At 35.1% G+C, this 23,813-nt stretch overlaps 2 protein-coding genes across 2 annotated transcripts; both read right to left on the reverse strand.

Annotated features, from left to right (window-relative positions):
• Positions 1–15: 15 nt before the first annotated feature.
• Positions 16–2,423, reverse strand: LOC109195022 (integumentary mucin C.1-like). The gene is made up of 4 exons (XM_019346423.2): positions 2,121–2,423; positions 1,829–1,996; positions 1,595–1,705; positions 16–311 (listed from the first exon to the last, which is right to left on the reverse strand). The coding sequence occupies exons 1-4, from the start codon at positions 2,143–2,145 to the stop codon at positions 16–18; spliced, it is 600 nt and encodes a 199-aa protein (XP_019201968.1). The 5' UTR covers positions 2,146–2,423.
• Positions 2,424–4,522: 2,099 nt separating this feature from the next.
• On the reverse strand, positions 4,523–22,098 carry LOC109195023 (mucin-5AC-like). Its single transcript, XM_019346424.2, has 24 exons — positions 21,993–22,098; positions 20,256–20,711; positions 19,964–20,131; positions 19,728–19,838; positions 17,981–18,436; positions 17,687–17,854; positions 17,451–17,561; positions 15,708–16,163; positions 15,414–15,581; positions 15,178–15,288; positions 13,435–13,890; positions 13,141–13,308; positions 12,905–13,015; positions 11,176–11,631; positions 10,882–11,049; positions 10,646–10,756; positions 8,906–9,361; positions 8,612–8,779; positions 8,376–8,486; positions 6,653–7,087; positions 6,359–6,526; positions 6,123–6,233; positions 4,715–4,839; positions 4,523–4,528 (listed from the first exon to the last, which is right to left on the reverse strand). The coding sequence occupies exons 1-24, from the start codon at positions 21,994–21,996 to the stop codon at positions 4,523–4,525; spliced, it is 5,259 nt and encodes a 1,752-aa protein (XP_019201969.2). The 5' UTR covers positions 21,997–22,098.
• Positions 22,099–23,813: the final 1,715 nt, after the last annotated feature.

Consider the following 23,813-nt stretch of genomic DNA (forward strand, 5'->3'; position numbering starts at 1 on the left):
GCAGCAGTTGTTTGGTTAGAGCAGCTGTTTAGTGGTTTTAGCAGTTGTTGTAGTGGTTGGGGCAGCAATGGTCGTAGTTGGAGTAGTTGTTGTTGGTGCAGCAGTAGTTGTGGTTGAAGCAGCTTTTGTTTTGGTTGGAGCAGCTGTTGTTGTGGTTGGTGCAGCAGTGGTTGTGCATGAAGTACAGTTTGGTCCACTTGTTATGGTACCAACCATCTGCATGAAAGGTAGAGAACCCAGGCTTGAAGCAGCTGCACACAGGTTTTTAGATGCACAGCCGTAAGCTGGGAAACTGTTGGTGCCGTTCGTCACTGCAGATCAAAAATTAGTTTGAACAATTTCAGAAATTTTTAATGTCATGATTTCATAATATATTATCATATTTAAAGGATTACTCAGTACATCTTAAAAATCTGTTTGCTGATATCTAGTAATGTTTATTATGTCGTTTTAGTGCCTGTTGGTAAGACATGTTAAATGGTAAAACAACAGGTACATTTATTGCGATTTTGTACTCTAATAAAGGCCCCAATTTAATTTTATTCCAAGGCATATTTACCAGTTCACACACACTTTCATACAGCAGTTTTACAGTTTGCCTCTTTCGTGCTCTCTGACTATTGTGTGTAACGCTGATGATGCATCAGGGTAATTTGTTGTTCAAAATCTTTCATTCTGACATGTGAACTGAAACCAAAAAATATATCATAAGATAAACATGACTGTGAAAATCAAAATGTGTACTCAGAGTATTATCATTAAAAATGTTTTTCTTTTTTATGCAGGACCACTCCTGTCACAGGAATTTATTAATAAATATATTGTACTGTATTACATTTTATTTAGAGCTTCTTATTAGCTTCTTATTTTTCAGTCAAAAGAAAATCATCAAGCTACACCGTAGATCACCTGTAGAGTTTTGGGCATTGACCATCATTATTGGTTTGCAAATGATCAGGGAAGTGCATTGTACCTATCGTACACCATAGGTGGTCTTCCAACATGTAGCATTTTCTGAGAACATCTATCATTAAAATCTTTCTTTCATAAGCCTGATTTCAGTCAGTTGTTTAGTGACTTTCACATTTATGTTATTGAAAACATGTAGTCACAATGTCATAAGTCAAAGTGATTTCCTTTTAATGAACAGTGTTCCGACACTGGGTGTTCTATTATCACACATTGTTTTTCATTTAAAACAGATAAATGATTTCTCCATCAACAAGAAATCAAAGTGCTACTCTTGATTTTATCGTATTTTTTTTTTACTTTGTCCTTTTTTGGTGGACAATTATCTCTTTGTTTTCAGCTGTTGTTGTAAACAAATGATTACTCACAACAATAACTGAGAGGTTAATGAATACCTACATACTACAGATATTGATATATATTTTTAAAATCTGTTACATGTTATAAACTGATTATCGAATCTTAAAGTTTAAAGAGTTAAAGTACAAAATATTACTTAAATAATGATAAAATGCTTTATGTTTCCACTGACTGATTAAAAAAAAGAATGTTGGTTGAATTTATTCCAGGCAGAAAAACTAATTTAAAGACAATCTTTGTTAAAGTACACATCAAGAAGACTTACTCATTGATTGAAAGCATTGGTCCTCCACTCCCTGACACTGTAATGTAGTGTTGCACTGAGAGGCGACACAAGTGTTACATAGTAGGCCGTTACTTGACTGAGGAGTAGGAGCTGAAACAGAAAGAACATCATTTAATTTATTACAGAGAACATTTCAGCATATATCAAAATGATTGTTTCTTATCTCTTTCTGTTACTGTTTCTTTAATAAAACACTTATAGATTTGTAGTTACCAGGCAGATTTTGTGAGTTGCAGTTATCCGTGTTGCAGCACGTGGCAGATGCAAGAACACTTTGAACACCCAGGTTAACTGAAAATGTCTGATTGCCCGTAGCTGGACACAGAGAGGAAGATGCACACGCCTTGTAGAATTGTGTTGCTGTAGTTCCAGATGAGGTAGCTGGAAATTCAAAGTAATTTAAATACTTTAATAATGAATTTTATTAATGTTGATGGAAAGCACACATAACTTCATAGTCATTGAAATTTACTGAAATGTATCAGATAATATGAAGAAAGATTACCTAAAATAGTAGCTGTAACACACATGGTCTCTGAAGAACAGTTCACTGTTACTGTGCTTGAACACGTCTGATTTGTGCAGGTTTGGCACTGAAGTGCTCCAGCTGTTGTCGATGTTGGTGCAGAAGTTGTTCTGGTATCTACGACTATTGTTGTGGTTGGTGCAGCAGTTGTTGTGGTTGGTGCAGTTGTTGTAGTGGTTGGGGCAACAGTGGTCGTAGTTGGAGTAGTTGTTGTTGGTGCAGCAGTAGTTGTTGTTGGTGCAGCTGTAGTTGTGGTTGAAGCAGCTTTGTTGTTGTGGTTGGTGCAGCAGTGGTTGTGCGTGAAGTACAGTTTGGTCCACTTGTTATGGTACCAACCATCTGCATGAAAGGTAGAGAACCCAGGCTTGAAGCAGCTGCACACAGGTTTTTAGATGCACAGCCGTAAGCTGGGAAACTGTTGGTGCCGTCCCTCACTGCAGATCAAAAATTAGTTTGAACAATTTCAGAAATTTTTAATGTCATGATTTCATAATATATTATCATATTTAAAGGATTACTCAGTACATCTTAAAAATCTGTTTGCTGATATCTAGTAATATTTATTATTATGTCGTTTTAGTGCCTGTTGGTAAGACATGTTAAATGGTAAAACAACAGGTACATTTATTGCGATTTTGTACTCTAATAAAGGCCCCAATTTAATTTTATTCCAAGGCATATTTACCAGTTCACACACACTTTCATACAGCAGTTTTACAGTTTGCCTCTTTCGTGCTCTCTGACTATTGTGTGTAACGCTGATGATGCATCAGGGTAATTTGTTGTTCAAAATCTTTCATTCTGACATGTGAACTGAAACCAAAAAATATATCATAAGATAAACATGACTGTGAAAATCAAAATGTGTACTCAGAGTATTATCATTAAAAATGTTTTTCTTTTTTATGCAGGACCACTCCTGTCACAGGAATTTATTAATAAATATATTGTACTGTATTACATTTATTTAGAGCTTCTTATTAGCTTCTTATTTTTCAGTCAAAAGAAATCATCAAGCTACACCGTAGATCACCTGTAGAGTTTTGGGCATTGACCATCATTATTGGTTTGCAAATGATCAGGGAAGTGCATTGTACCTATCGTACACCATAGGTGGTCTTCCAACATGTAGCATTTTCTGAGAACATCTATCATTAAAATCTTTCTTTCATAAGCCTGATTTCAGTCAGTTGTTTAGTGACTTTCACATTTATGTTATTGAAAACATGTAGTCACAATGTCATAAGTCAAAGTGATTTCCTTTTAATGAACAGTGTTCCGACACTGGGTGTTCTATTATCACACATTGTTTTTCATTTAAAACAGATAAATGATTTCTCCATCAACAAGAAATCAAAGTGCTACTCTTGATTTTATCGTATTTTTTTTTTACTTTGTCCTTTTTGGTGGACAATTATCTCTTTGTTTTCAGCTGTTGTTGTAAACAAATGATTACTCACAACAATAACTGAGAGGTTAATGAATACCTCCATACTACAAATATTGATATATATTTTAAAATCTGTTACATGTTATAAACTGATTATCGAATCTTAACGTTTAAAGAGTTAAAGTACAAAATATTACTTAAATAATGATAAAATGCTTTATGTTTCCACTGACTGATTAAAAAAAACAATGTTGGTTGAATTTATTCCAGGCAGAAAAACTAATTTAAAGACAATCTTTGTTAAAGTACACATCAAGAAGACTTACTCATTGATTGAAAGCATTGGTCCTCCACTCCCTGACACTGTAATGTAGTGTTGCACTGAGAGGCGACACAAGTGTTACATAGTAGGCCGTTACTTGACTGAGGAGTAGGAGCTGAAACAGAAAAGAACATCATTTAATTTTATTACAGAGAACATTTCAGCATATATCAAAATGATTGTTTCTTATCTCTTTCTGTTACTGTTTCTTTAATAAAACACTTATAGATTGTAGTTACCAGCAGATTTTGTGAGTTGCAGTTATCCGTGTTGCAGCACGTGGCAGATGCAAGAACACTTTGAACACCCAGGTTAACTGAAAATGTCTGATTGCCCGTAGCTGGACACAGAGAGGAAGATGCACACGCCTTGTAGAATTGTGTTGCTGTAGTTCCAGATGAGGTAGCTGGAAATTCAAAGTAATTTAAATACTTTTAATAATGAATTTTATTAATGTTGATGGAAAGCACACATAACTTCATAGTCATTGAAATTTACTGAAATGTATCAGATAATATGAAGAAAAGATTACCTAAAATAGTAGCTGTAACACACATGGTCTCTGAAGAACAGTTCACTGTTACTGTGCTTGAACACGTCTGATTTGTGCAGGTTTGGCACTGAAGTGCTCCAGCTGTGTCGATGTTGGTGCAGAAGTTGTTCTGGTATCTACGACTATTGTTGTGGTTGGTGCAGCAGTTGTTGTGGTTGGTGCAGTTGTTGTAGTGGTTGGGGCAACAGTGGTCGTAGTTGGAGTAGTTGTTGTTGGTGCAGCAGTAGTTGTTGTTGGTGCAGCTGTAGTTGTGGTTGAAGCAGCTTTTGTTGTTGTGGTTGGTGCAGCAGTGGTTGTGCGTGAAGTACAGTTTGGTCCACTTTTATGGTACCAGCCATCTGCATGAAAGGTAGAGAACCCAGGCTTGAAGCAGCTGCACACAGGTTTGCAGATGCACAGCCGTAAGCTGGGAAACTGTTGGTGCCGTCCCTCACTGCAGATCAAAATTAGTTTGAACAATTTCAGAAATTTTTAATGTCATGATTTCATAATATATTATCATATTTAAAGGATTACTCAGTACATCTTAAAAATCGTTTGCTGATATCTAGTAATTTTATTATTATGTCGTTTTAGTGCCTGTTGGTAAGACATGTTAAATGGTAAAACAACAGGTACATTTATTGCGATTTTGTACTCTAATAAAGGCCCCAATTTAATTTTATTCCAAGGCATATTTACCAGTTCACACACACTTTCATACAGCAGTTTTACAGTTTGCCTCTTTCGTGCTCTCTGACTATTGTGTGTAACGCTGATGATGCATCAGGGTAATTTGTTGTTCAAAATCTTTCATTCTGACATGTGAACTGAAACCAAAAAATATATCATAAGATAAACATGACTGTGAAAATCAAAATGTGTACTCAGAGTATTATCATTAAAAATGTTTTTCTTTTTTATGCAGGACCACTCCTGTCACAGGAATTTATTAATAAATATATTGTACTGTATTACATTTTATTTAGAGCTTCTTATTAGCTTCTTATTTTTCAGTCAAAAGAAAATCATCAAGCTACACCGTAGATCACCTGTAGAGTTTTGGGCATTGACCATCATTATTGGTTTGCAAATGATCAGGGAAGTGCATTGTACCTATCGTACACCATAGGTGGTCTTCCAACATGTAGCATTTTCTGAGAACATCTATCATTAAAATCTTTCTTTCATAAGCCTGATTTTCAGTCAGTTGTTTAGTGACTTTCACATTTATGTTATTGAAAACATGTAGTCACAATGTCATAAGTCAAAGTGATTTCCTTTTAATGAACAGTGTTCCGACACTGGGTGTTCTATTATCACACATTGTTTTTCATTTAAAACAGATAAATGATTTCTCCATCAACAAGAAATCAAAGTGCTACTCTTGATTTTATCGTATTTTTTTTTTACTTTGTCCTTTTTTGGTGGACAATTATCTCTTTGTTTTCAGCTGTTGTTGTAAACAAATGATTACTCACAACAATAACTGAGAGGTTAATGAATACCTCCATACTACAAATATTGATATATATTTTTAAAATCTGTTACATGTTATAAACTGATTATCGAATCTTAACGTTTAAAGAGTTAAAGTACAAAATATTACTTAAATAATGATAAAATGCTTTATGTTCCACTGACTGATTAAAAAAAACAATGTTGGTTGAATTTATTCCAGGCAGAAAAACTAATTTAAAGACAATCTTTGTTAAAGTACACATCAAGAAGACTTACTCATTGATTGAAAGCATTGGTCCTCCACTCCCTGACACTGTAATGTAGTGTTGCACTGAGAGGCGACACAAGTGTTACATAGTAGGCCGTTACTTGACTGAGGAGTAGGAGCTGAAACAGAAAAGAACATCATTTAATTTTATTACAGAGAACATTTCAGCATATATCAAAATGATTGTTTCTTATCTCTTTCTGTTACTGTTTCTTTAATAAAACACTTATAGATTTGTAGTTACCAGGCAGATTTTGTGAGTTGCAGTTATCCGTGTTGCAGCACGTGGCAGATGCAAGAACACTTTGAACACCCAGGTTAACTGAAAATGTCTGATTGCCCGTAGCTGGACACAGAGAGGAAGATGCACACGCCTTGTAGAATTGTGTTGCTGTAGTTCCAGATGAGGTAGCTGGAAATTCAAAGTAATTTAAATACTTTTAATAATGAATTTTATTAATGTTGATGGAAAGCACACATAACTTCATAGTCATTGAAATTTACTGAAATGTATCAGATAATATGAAGAAAAGATTACCTAAAATAGTAGCTGTAACACACATGGTCTCTGAAGAACAGTTCACTGTTACTGTGCTTGAACACGTCTGATTTGTGCAGGTTTGGCACTGAAGTGCTCCAGCTGATGTCGATGTTGGTGCAGAAGTTGTTCTGGTATCTACGACTATTGTTGTGGTTGGTGCAGTTGTTGTAGTGGTTGGGGCAACAGTGGTCGTAGTTGGAGTAGTTGTTGTTGGTGCAGCAGTAGTTGTTGTTGGTGCAGCTGTAGTTGTGGTTGAAGCAGCTTTTGTTGTTGTGGTTGGTGCAGCAGTGGTTGTGCGTGAAGTACAGTTTGGTCCACTTGTTATGGTACCAGCCATCTGCATGAAAGGTAGAGAACCCAGGCTTGAAGCAGCTGCACACAGGTTTGCAGATGCACAGCCGTAAGCTGGGAAACTGTTGGTGCCGTCCCTCACTGCAGATCAAAAATTAGTTTGAACAATTTCAGAAATTTTTAATGTCATGATTTCATAATATATTATCATATTTAAAGGATTACTCAGTACATCTTAAAAATCCGTTTGCTGATATCTAGTAATGTTTATTATTATGTCGTTTTAGTGCCTGTTGGTAAGACATGTTAAATGGTAAAACAACAGGTACATTTATTGCGATTTTGTACTCTAATAAAGGCCCCAATTTAATTTTATTCCAAGGCATATTTACCAGTTCACACACACTTTCATACAGCAGTTTTACAGTTTGCCTCTTTCGTGCTCTCTGACTATTGTGTGTAACGCTGATGATGCATCAGGGTAATTTGTTGTTCAAAATCTTTCATTCTGACATGTGAACTGAAACCAAAAAATATATCATAAGATAAACATGACTGTGAAAATCAAAATGTGTACTCAGAGTATTATCATTAAAAATGTTTTTCTTTTTTATGCAGGACCACTCCTGTCACAGGAATTTATTAATAAATATATTGTACTGTATTACATTTTATTTAGAGCTTCTTATTAGCTTCTTATTTTTCAGTCAAAAGAAAATCATCAAGCTACACCGTAGATCACCTGTAGAGTTTTGGGCATTGACCATCATTATTGGTTTGCAAATGATCAGGGAAGTGCATTGTACCTATCGTACACCATAGGTGGTCTTCCAACATGTAGCAGTTTCTGAGAACATCTATCATTAAAATCTTTCTTTCATAAGCCTGATTTTCAGTCAGTTGTTTAGTGACTTTCACATTTATGTTATTGAAAACATGTAGTCACAATGTCATAAGTCAAAGTGATTTCCTTTTAATGAACAGTGTTCCGACACTGGGTGTTCTATTATCACACATTGTTTTTCATTTAAAACAGATAAATGATTTCTCCATCAACAAGAAATCAAAGTGCTACTCTTGATTTTATCGTATTTTTTTTTTTACTTTGTCCTTTTTTGGTGGACAATTATCTCTTTGTTTTCAGCTGTTGTTGTAAACAAATGATTACTCACAACAATAACTGAGAGGTTAATGAATACCTCCATACTACAAATATTGATATATATTTTTAAAATCTGTTACATGTTATAAACTGATTATCGAATCTTAACGTTTAAAGAGTTAAAGTACAAAATATTACTTAAATAATGATAAAATGCTTTATGTTTCCACTGACTGATTAAAAAAAACAATGTTGGTTGAATTTATTCCAGGCAGAAAAACTAATTTAAAGACAATCTTTGTTAAAGTACACTTCAAGAAGACTTACTCATTGATTGAAAGCATTGGTCCTCCACTCCCTGACACTGTAATGTAGTGTTGCACTGAGAGGCGACACAAGTGTTACATAGTAGGCCGTTACTTGACTGAGGAGTAGGAGCTGAAACAGAAAAGAACATCATTTAATTTGATTACAGAGAACATTTCAGCATATATCAAAATGATTGTTTCTTATCTCTTTCTGTTACTGTTTCTTTAATAAAACACTTATAGATTTGTAGTTACCAGGCAGATTTTGTGAGTTGCAGTTATCCGTGTTGCAGCACGTGGCAGATGCAAGAACACTTTGAACACCCAGGTTAACTGAAAATGTCTGATTGCCCGTAGCTGGACACAGAGAGGAAGATGCACACGCCTTGTAGAATTGTGTTGCTGTAGTTCCAGATGAGGTAGCTGGAAATTCAAAGTAATTTAAATACTTTTAATAATGAATTTTATTAATGTTGATGGAAAGCACACATAACTTCATAGTCATTGAAATTTACTGAAATGTATCAGATAATATGAAGAAAAGATTACCTAAAATAGTAGCTGTAACACACATGGTCTCTGAAGAACAGTTCACTGTTACTGTGCTTGAACACGTCTGATTTGTGCAGGTTTGGCACTGAAGTGCTCCAGCTGTTGTCGATGTTGGTGCAGAAGTTGTTCTGGTATCTACGACTATTGTTGTGGTAGGTGCAGCAGTTGTTGTGGTTGGTGCAGTTGTTGTAGTGTTTGGGGCAACAGTGGTTGTAGTTGGAGTAGTTGTTGTTGGTGCAGCAGTAGTTGTTGTTGGTGCAGCTGTAGTTGTGGTTGAAGCAGCTTTTGTTGTTGTGGTTGGTGCAGCAGTGGTTGTGCGTGAAGTACAGTTTGGTCCACTTGTTATGGTACCAGCCATCTGCATGAAAGGTAGAGAACCCAGGCTTGAAGCAGCTGCACACAGGTTTGCAGATGCACAGCCGTAAGCTGGGAAACTGTTGGTGCCGTCCCTCACTGCAGATCAAAAATTAGTTTGAACAATTTCAGAAATTTTAATGTCATGATTTCATAATATATTATCATATTTAAAGGATTACTCAGTACATCTTAAAAATCTGTTTGCTGATATCTAGTAATATTTATTATTATGTCGTTTTAGTGCCTGTTGGTAAGACATGTTAAATGGTAAAACAACAGGTACATTTATTGCGATTTTGTACTCTAATAAAGGCCCCAATTTAATTTTATTCCAAGGCATATTTACCAGTTCACACACACTTTCATACAGCAGTTTTACAGTTTGCCTCTTTCGTGCTCTCTGACTATTGTGTGTAACGCTGATGATGCATCAGGGTAATTTGTTGTTCAAAATCTTTCATTCTGACATGTGAACTGTAACCAAAAAATATATCATAAGATAAACATGACTGTGAAAATCAAAATGTGTACTCAGAGTATTATCATTAAAAATGTTTTTCTTTTTTATGCAGGACCACTCCTGTCACAGGAATTTATTAATAAATATATTGTATTGTATTACATTTTATTTAGAGCTTCTTATTAGCTTCTTATTTTTCAGTCAAAAGAAAATCATCAAGCTACACTGTAGATCACCTGTAGAGTTTTGGGCATTGACCATCATTATTGGTTTGCAAATGATCAGGGAAGTGCATTGTACCTCTCGTACACCATAGGTGGTCTTCCAACATGTAGCATTTTCTGAGAACATCTATCATTAAAATCTTTCTTTCATAAGCCTGATTTTCAGTCAGTTGTTTAGTGACTTTCACATTTATGTTATTGAAAACATGTAGTCACAATGTCATAAGTCAAAGTGATTTCCTTTTAATGAACAGTGTTCCGACACTGGGTGTTCTATTATCACACATTGTTTTTCATTTAAAACAGATAAATGATTTCTCCATCAACAAGAAATCAAAGTGCTATTCTTGATTTTATCGTTTTTTTTTTTTACTTTGTCCTTTTTTGGTGGACAATTATCTCTTTGTTTTCAGCTGTTGGTGTAAACAAATGATTACTCACAACAATAACTGAGAGGTTAATGAATACCTCCATACTACAAATATTGATATATATTTTAAAATCTGTTACATGTTATAAACTGATTATCGAAGCTTAACGTTTAAAGAGTTAAAGTACAAAATATTACTTAAATAATGATAAAATGCTTTATGTTTCCACTGACTGATTAAAAAAACAATGTTGGTTGAATTTATTCCAGGCAGAAAAACTAATTTAAAGACAATCTTTGTTAAAGTACACATCAAGAAGACTTACTCATTGATTGAAAGCATTGGTCCTCCACTCCCTGACACTGTAATGTAGTGTTGCACTGAGAGGCGACACAAGTGTTACATAGTAGGCCGTTACTTGACTGAGGAGTAGGAGCTGAAACAGAAAAGAACATCATTTAATTTTATTACAGAGAACATTTCAGCATATATCAAAATGATTGTTTCTTATCTCTTTCTGTTACTGTTTCTTTAATAAAACACTTATAGATTTGTAGTTACCAGGCAGATTTTGTGAGTTGCAGTTATCCGTGTTGCAGCACGTGGCAGATGCAAGAACACTTTGAACACCCAGGTTAACTGAAAATGTCTGATTGCCCGTAGCTGGACACAGAGAGGAAGATGCACACGCCTTGTAGAATTGTGTTGCTGTAGTTCCAGATGAGGTAGCTGGAAATTCAAAGTAATTTAAATACTTTTAATAATGAATTTTATTAATGTTGATGGAAAGCACACATAACTTCATAGTCATTGAAATTTACTGAAATGTATCAGATAATATGAAGAAAAGATTACCTAAAATAGTAGCTGTAACACACATGGTCTCTGAAGAACAGTTCACTGTTACTGTGCTTGAACACGTCTGATTTGTGCAGGTTTGGCACTGAAGTGCTCCAGCTGATGTCGATGTTGGTGCAGAAGTTGTTCTGGTATCTACGACTATTGTTGTGGTTGGTGCAGCAGTTGTTGTGGTTGGTGCAGTTGTTGTAGTGGTTGGGGCAACAGTGGTCGTAGTTGGAGTAGTTGTTGTTGGTGCAGCAGTAGTTGTTGTTGGTGCAGCTGTAGTTGTGGTTGAAGCAGCTTTTGTTGTTGTGGTTGGTGCAGCAGTGGTTGTGCGTGAAGTACAGTTTGGTCCACTTGTTATGGTACCAGCCATCTGCATGAAAGGTAGAGAACCCAGGCTTGAAGCAGCTGCACACAGGTTTGCAGATGCACAGCCGTAAGCTGGGAAACTGTTGGTGCCGTCCCTCACTGCAGATCAAAAATTAGTTTGAACAATTTCAGAAATTTTTAATGTCATGATTTCATAATATATTATCATATTTAAAGGATTACTCAGTACATCTTAAAAATCCGTTTGCTGATATCTAGTAATGTTTATTATTATGTCGTTTTAGTGCCTGTTGGTAAGACATGTTAAATGGTAAAACAACAGGTACATTTATTGCGATTTTGTACTCTAATAAAGGCCCCAATTTAATTTTATTCCAAGGCATATTTACCAGTTCACACACACTTTCATACAGCAGTTTTACAGTTTGCCTCTTTCGTGCTCTCTGACTATTGTGTGTAACGCTGATGATGCATCAGGGTAATTTGTTGTTCAAAATCTTTCATTCTGACATGTGAACTGAAACCAAAAAATATATCATAAGATAAACATGACTGTGAAAATCAAAATGTGTACTCAGAGTATTATCATTAAAAATGTTTTTCTTTTTTATGCAGGACCACTCCTGTCACAGGAATTTATTAATAAATATATTGTACTGTATTACATTTTATTTAGAGCTTCTTATTAGCTTCTTATTTTTCAGTCAAAAGAAAATCATCAAGCTACACCGTAGATCACCTGTAGAGTTTTGGGCATTGACCATCATTATTGGTTTGCAAATGATCAGGGAAGTGCATTGTACCTATCGTACACCATAGGTGGTCTTCCAACATGTAGCAGTTTCTGAGAACATCTATCATTAAAATCTTTCTTTCATAAGCCTGATTTTCAGTCAGTTGTTTAGTGACTTTCACATTTATGTTATTGAAAACATGTAGTCACAATGTCATAAGTCAAAGTGATTTCCTTTTAATGAACAGTGTTCCGACACTGGGTGTTCTATTATCACACATTGTTTTTCATTTAAAACAGATAAATGATTTCTCCATCAACAAGAAATCAAAGTGCTACTCTTGATTTTATCGTATTTTTTTTTTACTTTGTCCTTTTTTGGTGGACAATTATCTCTTTGTTTTCAGCTGTTGTTGTAAACAAATGATTACTCACAACAATAACTGAGAGGTTAATGAATACCTCCATACTACAAATATTGATATATATTTTTAAAATCTGTTACATGTTATAAACTGATTATCGAATCTTAACGTTTAAAGAGTTAAAGTAAATAATGATAAAATGCTTTATGTTTCCACTGACTGATTAAAAAAAACAATGTTGGTTGAATTTATTCCAGGCAGAAAAACTAATTTAAAGACAATCTTTGTTAAAGTACACTTCAAGAAGACTTACTCATTGATTGAAAGCATTGGTCCTCCACTCCCTGACACTGTAATGTAGTGTTGCACTGAGAGGCGACACAAGTGTTACATAGTAGGCCGTTACTTGACTGAGGAGTAGGAGCTGAAACAGAAAAGAACATCATTTAATTTGATTACAGAGAACATTTCAGCATATATCAAAATGATTGTTTCTTATCTCTTTCTGTTACTGTTTCTTTAATAAAACACTTATAGATTTGTAGTTACCAGGCAGATTTTGTGAGTTGCAGTTATCCGTGTTGCAGCACGTGGCAGATGCAAGAACACTTTGAACACCCAGGTTAACTGAAAATGTCTGATTGCCCGTAGCTGGACACAGAGAGGAAGATGCACACGCCTTGTAGAATTGTGTTGCTGTAGTTCCAGATGAGGTAGCTGGAAATTCAAAGTAATTTAAATACTTTTAATAATGAATTTTATTAATGTTGATGGAAAGCACACATAACTTCATAGTCATTGAAATTTACTGAAATGTATCAGATAATATGAAGAAAAGATTACCTAAAATAGTAGCTGTAACACACATGGTCTCTGAAGAACAGTTCACTGTTACTGTGCTTGAACACGTCTGATTTGTGCAGGTTTGGCACTGAAGTGCTCCAGCTGTTGTCGATGTTGGTGCAGAAGTTGTTCTGGTATCTACGACTATTGTTGTGGTAGGTGCAGCAGTTGTTGTGGTTGGTGCAGTTGTTGTAGTGTTTGGGGCAACAGTGGTTGTAGTTGGAGTAGTTGTTGTTGGTGCAGCAGTAGTTGTTGTTGGTGCAGCTGTAGTTGTGGTTGAAGCAGCTTTTGTTGTTGTGGTTGGTGCAGCAGTGGTTGTGCGTGAAGTACAGTTTGGTCCACTTGTTATGGTACCAGCCATCTGCATGAAAGGTAGAGAACCCAGGCTTGAAGCAGCTGCACACAGGTTTGCAGATGCACAGCCGTAAGCTGGGAAACTGTTGGTGCCGTCCCTCACTGCAGATCAAAAATTAGTTTGAACAATTTCAGAAATTTTTAATGTCATGATTTCATAATATATTATCATATTTAAAGGATTACTCAGTACATCTTAAAAATCTGTTTGCTGATATCTAGTAATATTTATTATTATGTCGTTTTAGTGCCTGTTGGTAAGACATGTTAAATGGTAAAACAACAGGTACATTTATTGCGATTTTGTACTCTAATAAAGGCCCCAATTTAATTTTATTCCAAGGCATATTTACCAGTTCACACACACTTTCATACAGCAGTTTTACAGTTTGCCTCTTTCGTGCTCTCTGACTATTGTGTGTAACGCTGATGATGCATCAGGGTAATTTGTTGTTCAAAATCTTTCATTCTGACATGTGAACTGTAACCAAAAAATATATCATAAGATAAACATGACTGTGAAAATCAAAATGTGTACTCAGAGTATTATCATTAAAAATGTTTTTCTTTTTTATGCAGGACCACTCCTGTCACAGGAATTTATTAATAAATATATTGTATTGTATTACATTTATTTAGAGCTTCTTATTAGCTTCTTATTTTTCAGTCAAAAGAAAATCATCAAGCTACACTGTAGATCACCTGTAGAGTTTTGGGCATTGACCATCATTATTGGTTTGCAAATGATCAGGGAAGTGCATTGTACCTCTCGTACACCATAGGTGGTCTTCCAACATGTAGCATTTTCTGAGAACATCTATCATTAAAATCTTTCTTTCATAAGCCTGATTTTCAGTCAGTTGTTTAGTGACTTTCACATTTATGTTATTGAAAACATGTAGTCACAATGTCATAAGTCAAAGTGATTTCCTTTTAATGAACAGTGTTCCGACACTGGGTGTTCTATTATCACACATTGTTTTTCATTTAAAACAGATAAATGATTTCTCCATCAACAAGAAATCAAAGTGCTATTCTTGATTTTATCGTTTTTTTTTTTTTACTTTGTCCTTTTTTGGTGGACAATTATCTCTTTGTTTTCAGCTGTTGGTGTAAACAAATGATTACTCACAACAATAACTGAGAGGTTAATGAATACCTCCATACTACAAATATTGATATATATTTTTAAAATCTGTTACATGTTATAAACTGATTATCGAAGCTTAACGTTTAAAGAGTTAAAGTACAAAATATTACTTAAATAATGATAAAATGCTTTATGTTTCCACTGACTGATTAAAAAAAACAATGTTGGTTGAATTTATTCCAGGCAGAAAAACTAATTTAAAGACAATCTTTGTTAAAGTACACATCAAGAAGACTTACTCATTGATTGAAAGCATTGGTCCTCCACTCCCTGACACTGTAATGTAGTGTTGCACTGAGAGGCGACACAAGTGTTACATAGTAGGCCGTTACTTGACTGAGGAGTAGGAGCTGAAACAGAAAAGAACATCATTTAATTTTATTACAGAGAACATTTCAGCATATATCAAAATGATTGTTTCTTATCTCTTTCTGTTACTGTTTCTTTAATAAAACACTTATAGATTTGTAGTTACCAGGCAGATTTTGTGAGTTGCAGTTATCCGTGTTGCAGCACGTGGCAGATGCAAGAACACTTTGAACACCCAGGTTAACTGAAAATGTCTGATTGCCCGTAGCTGGACACAGAGAGGAAGATGCACACGCCTTGTAGAATTGTGTTGCTGTAGTTCCAGATGAGGTAGCTGGAAATTCAAAGTAATTTAAATACTTTTAATAATGAATTTTATTAATGTTGATGGAAAGCACACATAACTTCATAGTCATTGAAATTTACTGAAATGTATCAGATAATATGAAGAAAAGATTACCTAAAATAGTAGCTGTAACACACATGGTCTCTGAAGAACAGTTCACTGTTACTGTGCTTGAACACGTCTGATTTGTGCAGGTTTGGCACTGAAGTGCTCCAGCTGTTGTCGATGTTGGTGCAGAAGTTGTTCTGGTATCTACGACTATTGTTGTGGTTGGTGCAGCAGTTGTTGTGGTTGGTGCAGTTGTTGTAGTGTTTGGGGCAACAGTGGTCGTAGTTGGAGTAGTTGTTGTTGGTGCAGCAGTAGTTGTTGTTGGTGCAGCTGTAGTTGTGGTTGAAGCAGCTTTTGTTGTTGTGGTTGGTGCAGCAGTGGTTGTGCGTGAAGTACAGTTTGGTCCACTTGTTATGGTACCAGCCATCTGCATGAAAGGTAGAGAACCCAGGCTTGAAGCAGCTGCACACAGGTTTGCAGATGCACAGCCGTAAGCTGGGAAACTGTTGGTGCCGTCCCTCACTGCAGATCAAAAATTAGTTTGAACAATTTCAGAAATTTTTAATGTCATGATTTCATAATATATTATCATATTTAAAGGATTACTCAGTACATCTTAAAAATCTGTTTGCTGATATCTAGTAATATTTATTATTATGTCGTTTTAGTGCCTGTTGGTAAGACATGTTAAATGGTAAAACAACAGGTACATTTATTGCGATTTTGTACTCTAATAAAGGCCCCAATTTAATTTTATTCCAAGGCATATTTACCAGTTCACACACACTTTCATACAGCAGTTTTACAGTTTGCCTCTTTCGTGCTCTCTGACTATTGTGTGTAACGCTGATGATGCATCAGGGTAATTTGTTGTTCAAAATCTTTCATTCTGACATGTGAACTGAAACCAAAAAATATATCATAAGATAAACATGACTGTGAAAATCAAAATGTGTACTCAGAGTATTATCATTAAAAATGTTTTTCTTTTTTATGCAGGACCACTCCTGTCACAGGAATTTATTAATAAATATATTGTATTGTATTACATTTTATTTAGAGCTTCTTATTAGCTTCTTATTTTTCAGTCAAAAGAAAATCATCAAGCTACACTGTAGATCACCTGTAGAGTTTTGGGCATTGACCATCATTATTGGTTTGCAAATGATCAGGGAAGTGCATTGTACCTCTCGTACACCATAGGTGGTCTTCCAACATGTAGCATTTTCTGAGAACATCTATCATTAAAATCTTTCTTTCATAAGCCTGATTTTCAGTCAGTTGTTTAGTGACTTTCACATTTATGTTATTGAAAACATGTAGTCACAATGTCATAAGTCAAAGTGATTTCCTTTTAATGAACAGTGTTCCGACACTGGGTGTTCTATTATCACACATTGTTTTTCATTTAAAACAGATAAATGATTTCTCCATCAACAAGAAATCAAAGTGCTACTCTTGATTTTATCGTATTTTTTTTTTACTTTGTCCTTTTTTGGTGGACAATTATCTCTTTGTTTTCAGCTGTTGTTGTAAACAAATGATTACTCACAACAATAACTGAGAGGTTAATGAATACCTCCATACTACAAATATTGATATATATTTTTAAAATCTGTTACATGTTATAAACTGATTATCGAATCTTAACGTTTAAAGAGTTAAAGTACAAAATATTACTTAAATAATGATAAAATGCTTTATGTTTCCACTGACTGATTAAAAAAAACAATGTTGGTTGAATTTATTCCAGGCAGAAAAACTAATTTAAAGACAATCTTTGTTAAAGTACACTTCAAGAAGACTTACTCATTGATTGAAAGCATTGGTCCTCCACTCCCTGACACTGTAATGTAGTGTTGCACTGAGAGGCGACACAAGTGTTACATAGTAGGCCGTTACTTGACTGAGGAGTAGGAGCTGAAACAGAAAAGAACATCATTTAATTTGATTACAGAGAACATTTCAGCATATATCAAAATGATTGTTTCTTATCTCTTTCTGTTACTGTTTCTTTAATAAAACACTTATAGATTTGTAGTTACCAGGCAGATTTTGTGAGTTGCAGTTATCCGTGTTGCAGCACGTGGCAGATGCAAGAACACTTTGAACACCCAGGTTAACTGAAAATGTCTGATTGCCCGTAGCTGGACACAGAGAGGAAGATGCACACGCCTTGTAGAATTGTGTTGCTGTAGTTCCAGATGAGGTAGCTGGAAATTCAAAGTAATTTAAATACTTTTAATAATGAATTTTATTAATGTTGATGGAAAGCACACATAACTTCATAGTCATTGAAATTTACTGAAATGTATCAGATAATATGAAGAAAAGATTACCTAAAATAGTAGCTGTAACACACATGGTCTCTGAAGAACAGTTCACTGTTACTGTGCTTGAACACGTCTGATTTGTGCAGGTTTGGCACTGAAGTGCTCCAGCTGTTGTCAATGTTGGTGCAGAAGTTGTTCTGGTATCTACGACTATTGTTGTGGTTGGTGCAGCAGTTGTTGTGGTTGGTGCAGTTGTTGTAGTGGTTGGGGCAACAGTGGTCGTAGTTGGAGTAGTTGTTGTTGGTGCAGCAGTAGTTGTTGTTGGTGCAGCTGTAGTTGTGGTTGAAGCAGCTTTTGTTGTTGTGGTTGGTGCAGCAGTGGTTGTGCGTGAAGTACAGTTTGGTCCACTTGTTATGGTACCAGCCATCTGCATGAAAGGTAGAGAACCCAGGCTTGAAGCAGCTGCACACAGGTTTGCAGATGCACAGCCGTAAGCTGGGAAACTGTTGGTGCCGTCCCTCACTGCCGATCAAAAATTAGTTTGAACAATTTCAGAAATTTTTAATGTCATGATTTCATAATATATTATCATATTTAAAGGATTACTCAGTACATCTTAAAAATCTGTTTGCTGATATCTAGTAATATTTATTATTATGTCATTTTAGTGCCTGTTGGTAAGACATGTTAAATGGTAAAACAACAGGTACATTTATTGCGATTTTGTACTCTAATAAAGGCCCCAATTTAATTTTATTCCAAGGCATATTTACCAGTTCACACACACTTTCATACAGCAGTTTTACAGTTTGCCTCTTTCGTGCTCTCTGACTATTGTGTGTAACGCTGATGATGCATCAGGGTAATTTGTTGTTCAAAATCTTTCATTCTGACATGTGAACTGAAACCAAAAAATATATCATAAGATAAACATGACTGTGAAAATCAAAATGTGTACTCAGAGTATTATCATTAAAAATGTTTTTCTTTTTTATGCAGGACCACTCCTGTCACAGGAATTTATTAATAAATATATTGTATTGTATTACATTTTATTTCGAGCTTCTTATTAGCTTCTTATTTTTCAGTCAAAAGAAAATCATCAAGCTACACTGTAGATCACCTGTAGAGTTTTGGGCATTGACCATCATTATTGGTTTGCAAATGATCAGGGAAGTGCATTGTACCTCTCGTACACCATAGGTGGTCTTCCAACATGTAGCATTTTCTGAGAACATCTATCATTAAAATCTTTCTTTCATAAGCCTGATTTTCAGTCAGTTGTTTAGTGACTTTCACATTTATGTTATTGAAAACATGTAGTCACAATGTCATAAGTCAAAGTGATTTCCTTTTAATGAACAGTGTTCCGACACTGGGTGTTCTATTATCACACATTGTTTTTCATTTAAAACAGATAAATGATTTCTCCATCAACAAGAAATCAAAGTGCTACTCTTGATTTTATCGTATTTTTTTTTTTACTTTGTCCTTTTTTGGTGGACAATTATCTCTTTGTTTTCAGCTGTTGTTGTAAACAAATGATTACTCACAACAATAACTGAGAGGTTAATGAATACCTCCATACTACAAATATTGATATATATTTTTAAATCTGTTACATGTTATAAACTGATTATCGAATCTTAACGTTTAAAGAGTTAAAGTACAAAATATTACTTAAATAATGATAAAATGCTTTATGTTTCCACTGACTGATTAAAAAAACAATGCAGATTTGGTTGAATTTATTCCAGGCAGAAAAACTAATTTAAAGACAATCTTTGTTAAAGTACACATCAAGAAGACTTACTCGTTGATTGAAAGCATTGGTCCTCCACTCCCTGACACTGTAATGTAGTGTTGCACTGAGAGGCGACACAAGTGTTACATAGTAGGCCGTTACTTGACTGAGGAGTAGGAGCTGAAACAGAAAAGAACATCATTTAATTTTATTACAGAGAACATTTCAGCATATATCAAAATGATTGTTTCTTATCTCTTTCTGTTACTGTTTCTTTAATAAAACACTTATAGATTTGTAGTTACCAGGCAGATTTTGTGAGTTGCAGTTATCCGTGTTGCAGCACGTGGCAGATGCAAGAACACTTTGAACACCCAGGTTAACTGAAAATGTCTGATTGCCCGTAGCTGGACACAGAGAGGAAGATGCACACGCCTTGTAGAATTGTGTTGCTGTAGTTCCAGATGAGGTAGCTGGAAATTCAAAGTAATTTAAATACTTTTAATAATGAATTTATTAATGTGATGGAAAGCACACATAACTTCATAGTCATTGAAATTTACTGAAATGTATCAGATAATATGAAGAAAAGATTACCTAAAATAGTAGCTGTAACACACATGGTCTCTGAAGAACAGTTCACTGTTACTGTGCTTGAACACGTCTGATTTGTGCAGGTTTGGCACTGAAGTGCTCCAGCTGTTGTCAATGTTGGTGCAGAAGTTGTTCTGGTATCTACGACTATTGTTGTGGTTGGTGCAGCAGTTGTTGTGGTTGGTGCAGTTGTTGTAGTGGTTGGGGCAACAGTGGTCGTAGTTGGAGTAGTTGTTGTTGGTGCAGCAGTAGTTGTTGTTGGTGCAGCTGTAGTTGTGGTTGAAGCAGCTTTTGTTGTTGTGGTTGGTGCAGCAGTGGTTGTGCGTGAAGTACAGTTTGGTCCACTTGTTATGGTACCAGCCATCTGCATGAAAGGTAGAGAACCCAGGCTTGAAGCAGCTGCACACAGGTTTGCAGATGCACAGCCGTAAGCTGGGAAACTGTTGGTGCCGTCCCTCACTGCAGATCAAAAATTAGTTTGAACAATTTCAGAAATTTTTAATGTCATGATTTCATAATATATTATCATATTTAAAGGATTACTCAGTACATCTTAAAAATCTGTTTGCTGATATCTAGTAATATTTATTATTATGTCATTTTAGTGCCTGTTGGTAAGACATGTTAAATGGTAAAACAACAGGTACATTTATTGCGATTTTGTACTCTAATAAAGGCCCCAATTTAATTTTATTCCAAGGCATATTTACCAGTTCACACACACTTTCATACAGCAGTTTTACAGTTTGCCTCTTTCGTGCTCTCTGACTATTGTGTGTAACGCTGATGATGCATCAGGGTAATTTGTTGTTCAAAATCTTTCATTCTGACATGTGAACTGTAACCAAAAAATATATCATAAGATAAACATGACTGTGAAAATCAAAATGTGTACTCAGAGTATTATCATTAAAAATGTTTTTCTTTTTATGCAGGACCACTCCTGTCACAGGAATTTATTAATAAATATATTGTATGTATTACATTTATTTAGAGCTTCTTATTAGCTTCTTATTTTTCAGTCAAAAGAAAATCATCAAGCTACACTGTAGATCACCTGTAGAGTTTTGGGCATTGACCATCATTATTGGTTTGCAAATGATCAGGGAAGTGCATTGTACCTCTCGTACACCATAGGTGGTCTTCCAACATGTAGCATTTTCTGAGAACATCTATCATTAAAATCTTTCTTTCATAAGCCTGATTTTCAGTCAGTTGTTTAGTGACTTTCACATTTATGTTATTGAAAACATGTAGTCACAATGTCATAAGTCAAAGTGATTTCCTTTTAATGAACAGTGTTCCGACACTGGGTGTTCTATTATCACACATTGTTTTTCATTTAAAACAGATAAATGATTTCTCCATCAACAAGAAATCAAAGTGCTATTCTTGATTTATCGTTTTTTTTTTTTACTTTGTCCTTTTTGGTGGACAATTATCTCTTTGTTTTCAGCTGTTGGTGTAAACAAATGATTACTCACAACAATAACTGAGAGGTTAATGAATACCTCCATACTACAAATATTGATATATATTTTAAAATCTGTTACATGTTATAAACTGATTATCGAAGCTTAACGTTTAAAGAGTTAAAGTACAAAATATTACTTAAATAATGATAAAATGCTTTATGTTTCCACTGACTGATTAAAAAAAAGAATGTTGGTTGAATTTATTCCAGGCAGAAAAACTAATTTAAAGACAATCTTTGTTAAAGTACACATCAAGAAGACTTACTCATTGATTGAAAGCATTGGTCCTCCACTCCCTGACACTGTAATGTAGTGTTGCACTGAGAGGCGACACAAGTGTTACATAGTAGGCCGTTACTTGACTGAGGAGTAGGAGCTGAAACAGAAAAGAACATCATTTAATTTTATTACAGAGAACATTTCAGCATATATCAAAATGATTGTTTCTTATCTCTTTCTGTTACTGTTTCTTTAATAAAACACTTATAGATTTGTAGTTACCAGGCAGATTTGTGAGTTGCAGTTATCCGTGTTGCAGCACGTGGCAGATGCAAGAACACTTTGAACACCCAGGTTAACTGAAAATGTCTGATTGCCCGTAGCTGGACACAGAGAGGAAGATGCACACGCCTTGTAGATTTGTGTTGCTGTAGTTCCAGATGAGGTAGCTGGAAATTCAAAGTAATTTAAATACTTTTAATAATGAATTTATTAATGTTGATGGAAAGCACACATAACTTCATAGTCATTGAAATTTACTGAAATGTATCAGATAATATGAAGAAAAGATTACCTAAAATAGTAGCTGTAACACACATGGTCTCTGAAGAACAGTTCACTGTTACTGTGCTTGAACACGTCTGATTTGTGCAGGTTTGGCACTGAAGTGCTCCAGCTGTTGTCGATGTTGGTGCAGAAGTTGTTCTGGTATCTACGACTATTGTTGTGGTTGGTGCAGCAGTTGTTGTGGTTGGTGCAGTTGTTGTAGTGTTTGGGGCAACAGTGGTCGTAGTTGGAGTAGTTGTTGTTGGTGCAGCAGTAGTTGTTGTTGGTGCAGCTGTAGTTGTGGTTGAAGCAGCTTTTGTTGTTGTGGTTGGTGCAGCAGTGGTTGTGCGTGAAGTACAGTTTGGTCCACTTGTTATGGTACCAGCCATCTGCATGAAAGGTAGAGAACCCAGGCTTGAAGCAGCTGCACACAGGTTTGCAGATGCACAGCCGTAAGCTGGGAAACTGTTGGTGCCGTCCTCACTGCAGATCAAAAATTAGTTTGAACAATTTCAGAAATTTTTAATGTCATGATTTCATAATATATTATCATATTAAAGGATTACTCAGTACATCTTAAAATCTGTTTGCTGATATCTAGTAATATTTATTATTATGTCGTTTTAGTGCCTGTTGGTAAGACATGTTAAATGGTAAAACAACAGGTACATTTATTGCGATTTTGTACTCTAATAAAGGCCCAATTTAATTTTATTCCAAGGCATATTTACCAGTTCACACACACTTTCATACAGCAGTTTTACAGTTTGCCTCTTTCGTGCTCTCTGACTATTGTGTGTAACGCTGATGATGCATCAGGGTAATTTGTTGTTCAAAATCTTTCATTCTGACATGTGAACTGAAACCAAAAATATATCATAAGATAAACATGACTGTGAAAATCAAAATGTGTACTCAGAGTATTATCATTAAAAATGTTTTCTTTTTTATGCAGGACCACTCCTGTCACAGGAATTTATTAATAAATATATTGTATTGTATTACATTTTATTTAGAGCTTCTTATTAGCTTTTATTTTTCAGTCAAAGAAAATCATCAAGCTACACTGTAGATCACCTGTAGAGTTTTGGGCATTGACCATCATTATTGGTTTGCAAATGATCAGGGAAGTGCATTGTACCTCTCGTACACCATAGGTGGTCTTCCAACATGTAGCATTTTCTGAGAACATCTATCATTAAAATCTTTCTTTCATAAGCCTGATTTTCAGTCAGTTGTTTAGTGACTTTCACATTTATGTTATTGAAACATGTAGTCACAATGTCATAAGTCAAAGTGATTTCCTTTTAATGAACAGTGT

Source organism: Oreochromis niloticus, linkage group LG17 (assembly GCF_001858045.2).
Source record: "Oreochromis niloticus isolate F11D_XX linkage group LG17, O_niloticus_UMD_NMBU, whole genome shotgun sequence".
Classification (NCBI taxonomy): Eukaryota; Metazoa; Chordata; class Actinopteri; order Cichliformes; family Cichlidae; genus Oreochromis; species Oreochromis niloticus.

Bases quoted from the DNA above. Each gene is read 5' to 3' on its own strand.
- LOC109195023 (XM_019346424.2), bottom strand. The intron at 11,050-11,175 runs GTAATCTTTTCT...TTGAATTTCCAG, and splicing joins TGTTACAGCTACTATTTTAG to CTACCTCATCTGGAACTACA. The intron at 6,234-6,358 runs GTAACTACAAAT...TTTCTGTTTCAG, and splicing joins CAACTCACAAAATCTGCCTG to CTCCTACTCCTCAGTCAAGT.
- LOC109195022 (XM_019346423.2), bottom strand. From the start codon at position 2,145: ATGTGTGTTACAGCTACTATTTTAG. The intron at 1,997-2,120 runs GTAATCTTTCTT...TTGAATTTCCAG, and splicing joins TGTTACAGCTACTATTTTAG to CTACCTCATCTGGAACTACA. The intron at 312-1,594 runs GTAAGTCTTCTT...TTTGATCTGCAG, and splicing joins CCAATGCTTTCAATCAATGA to TGACGAACGGCACCAACAGT.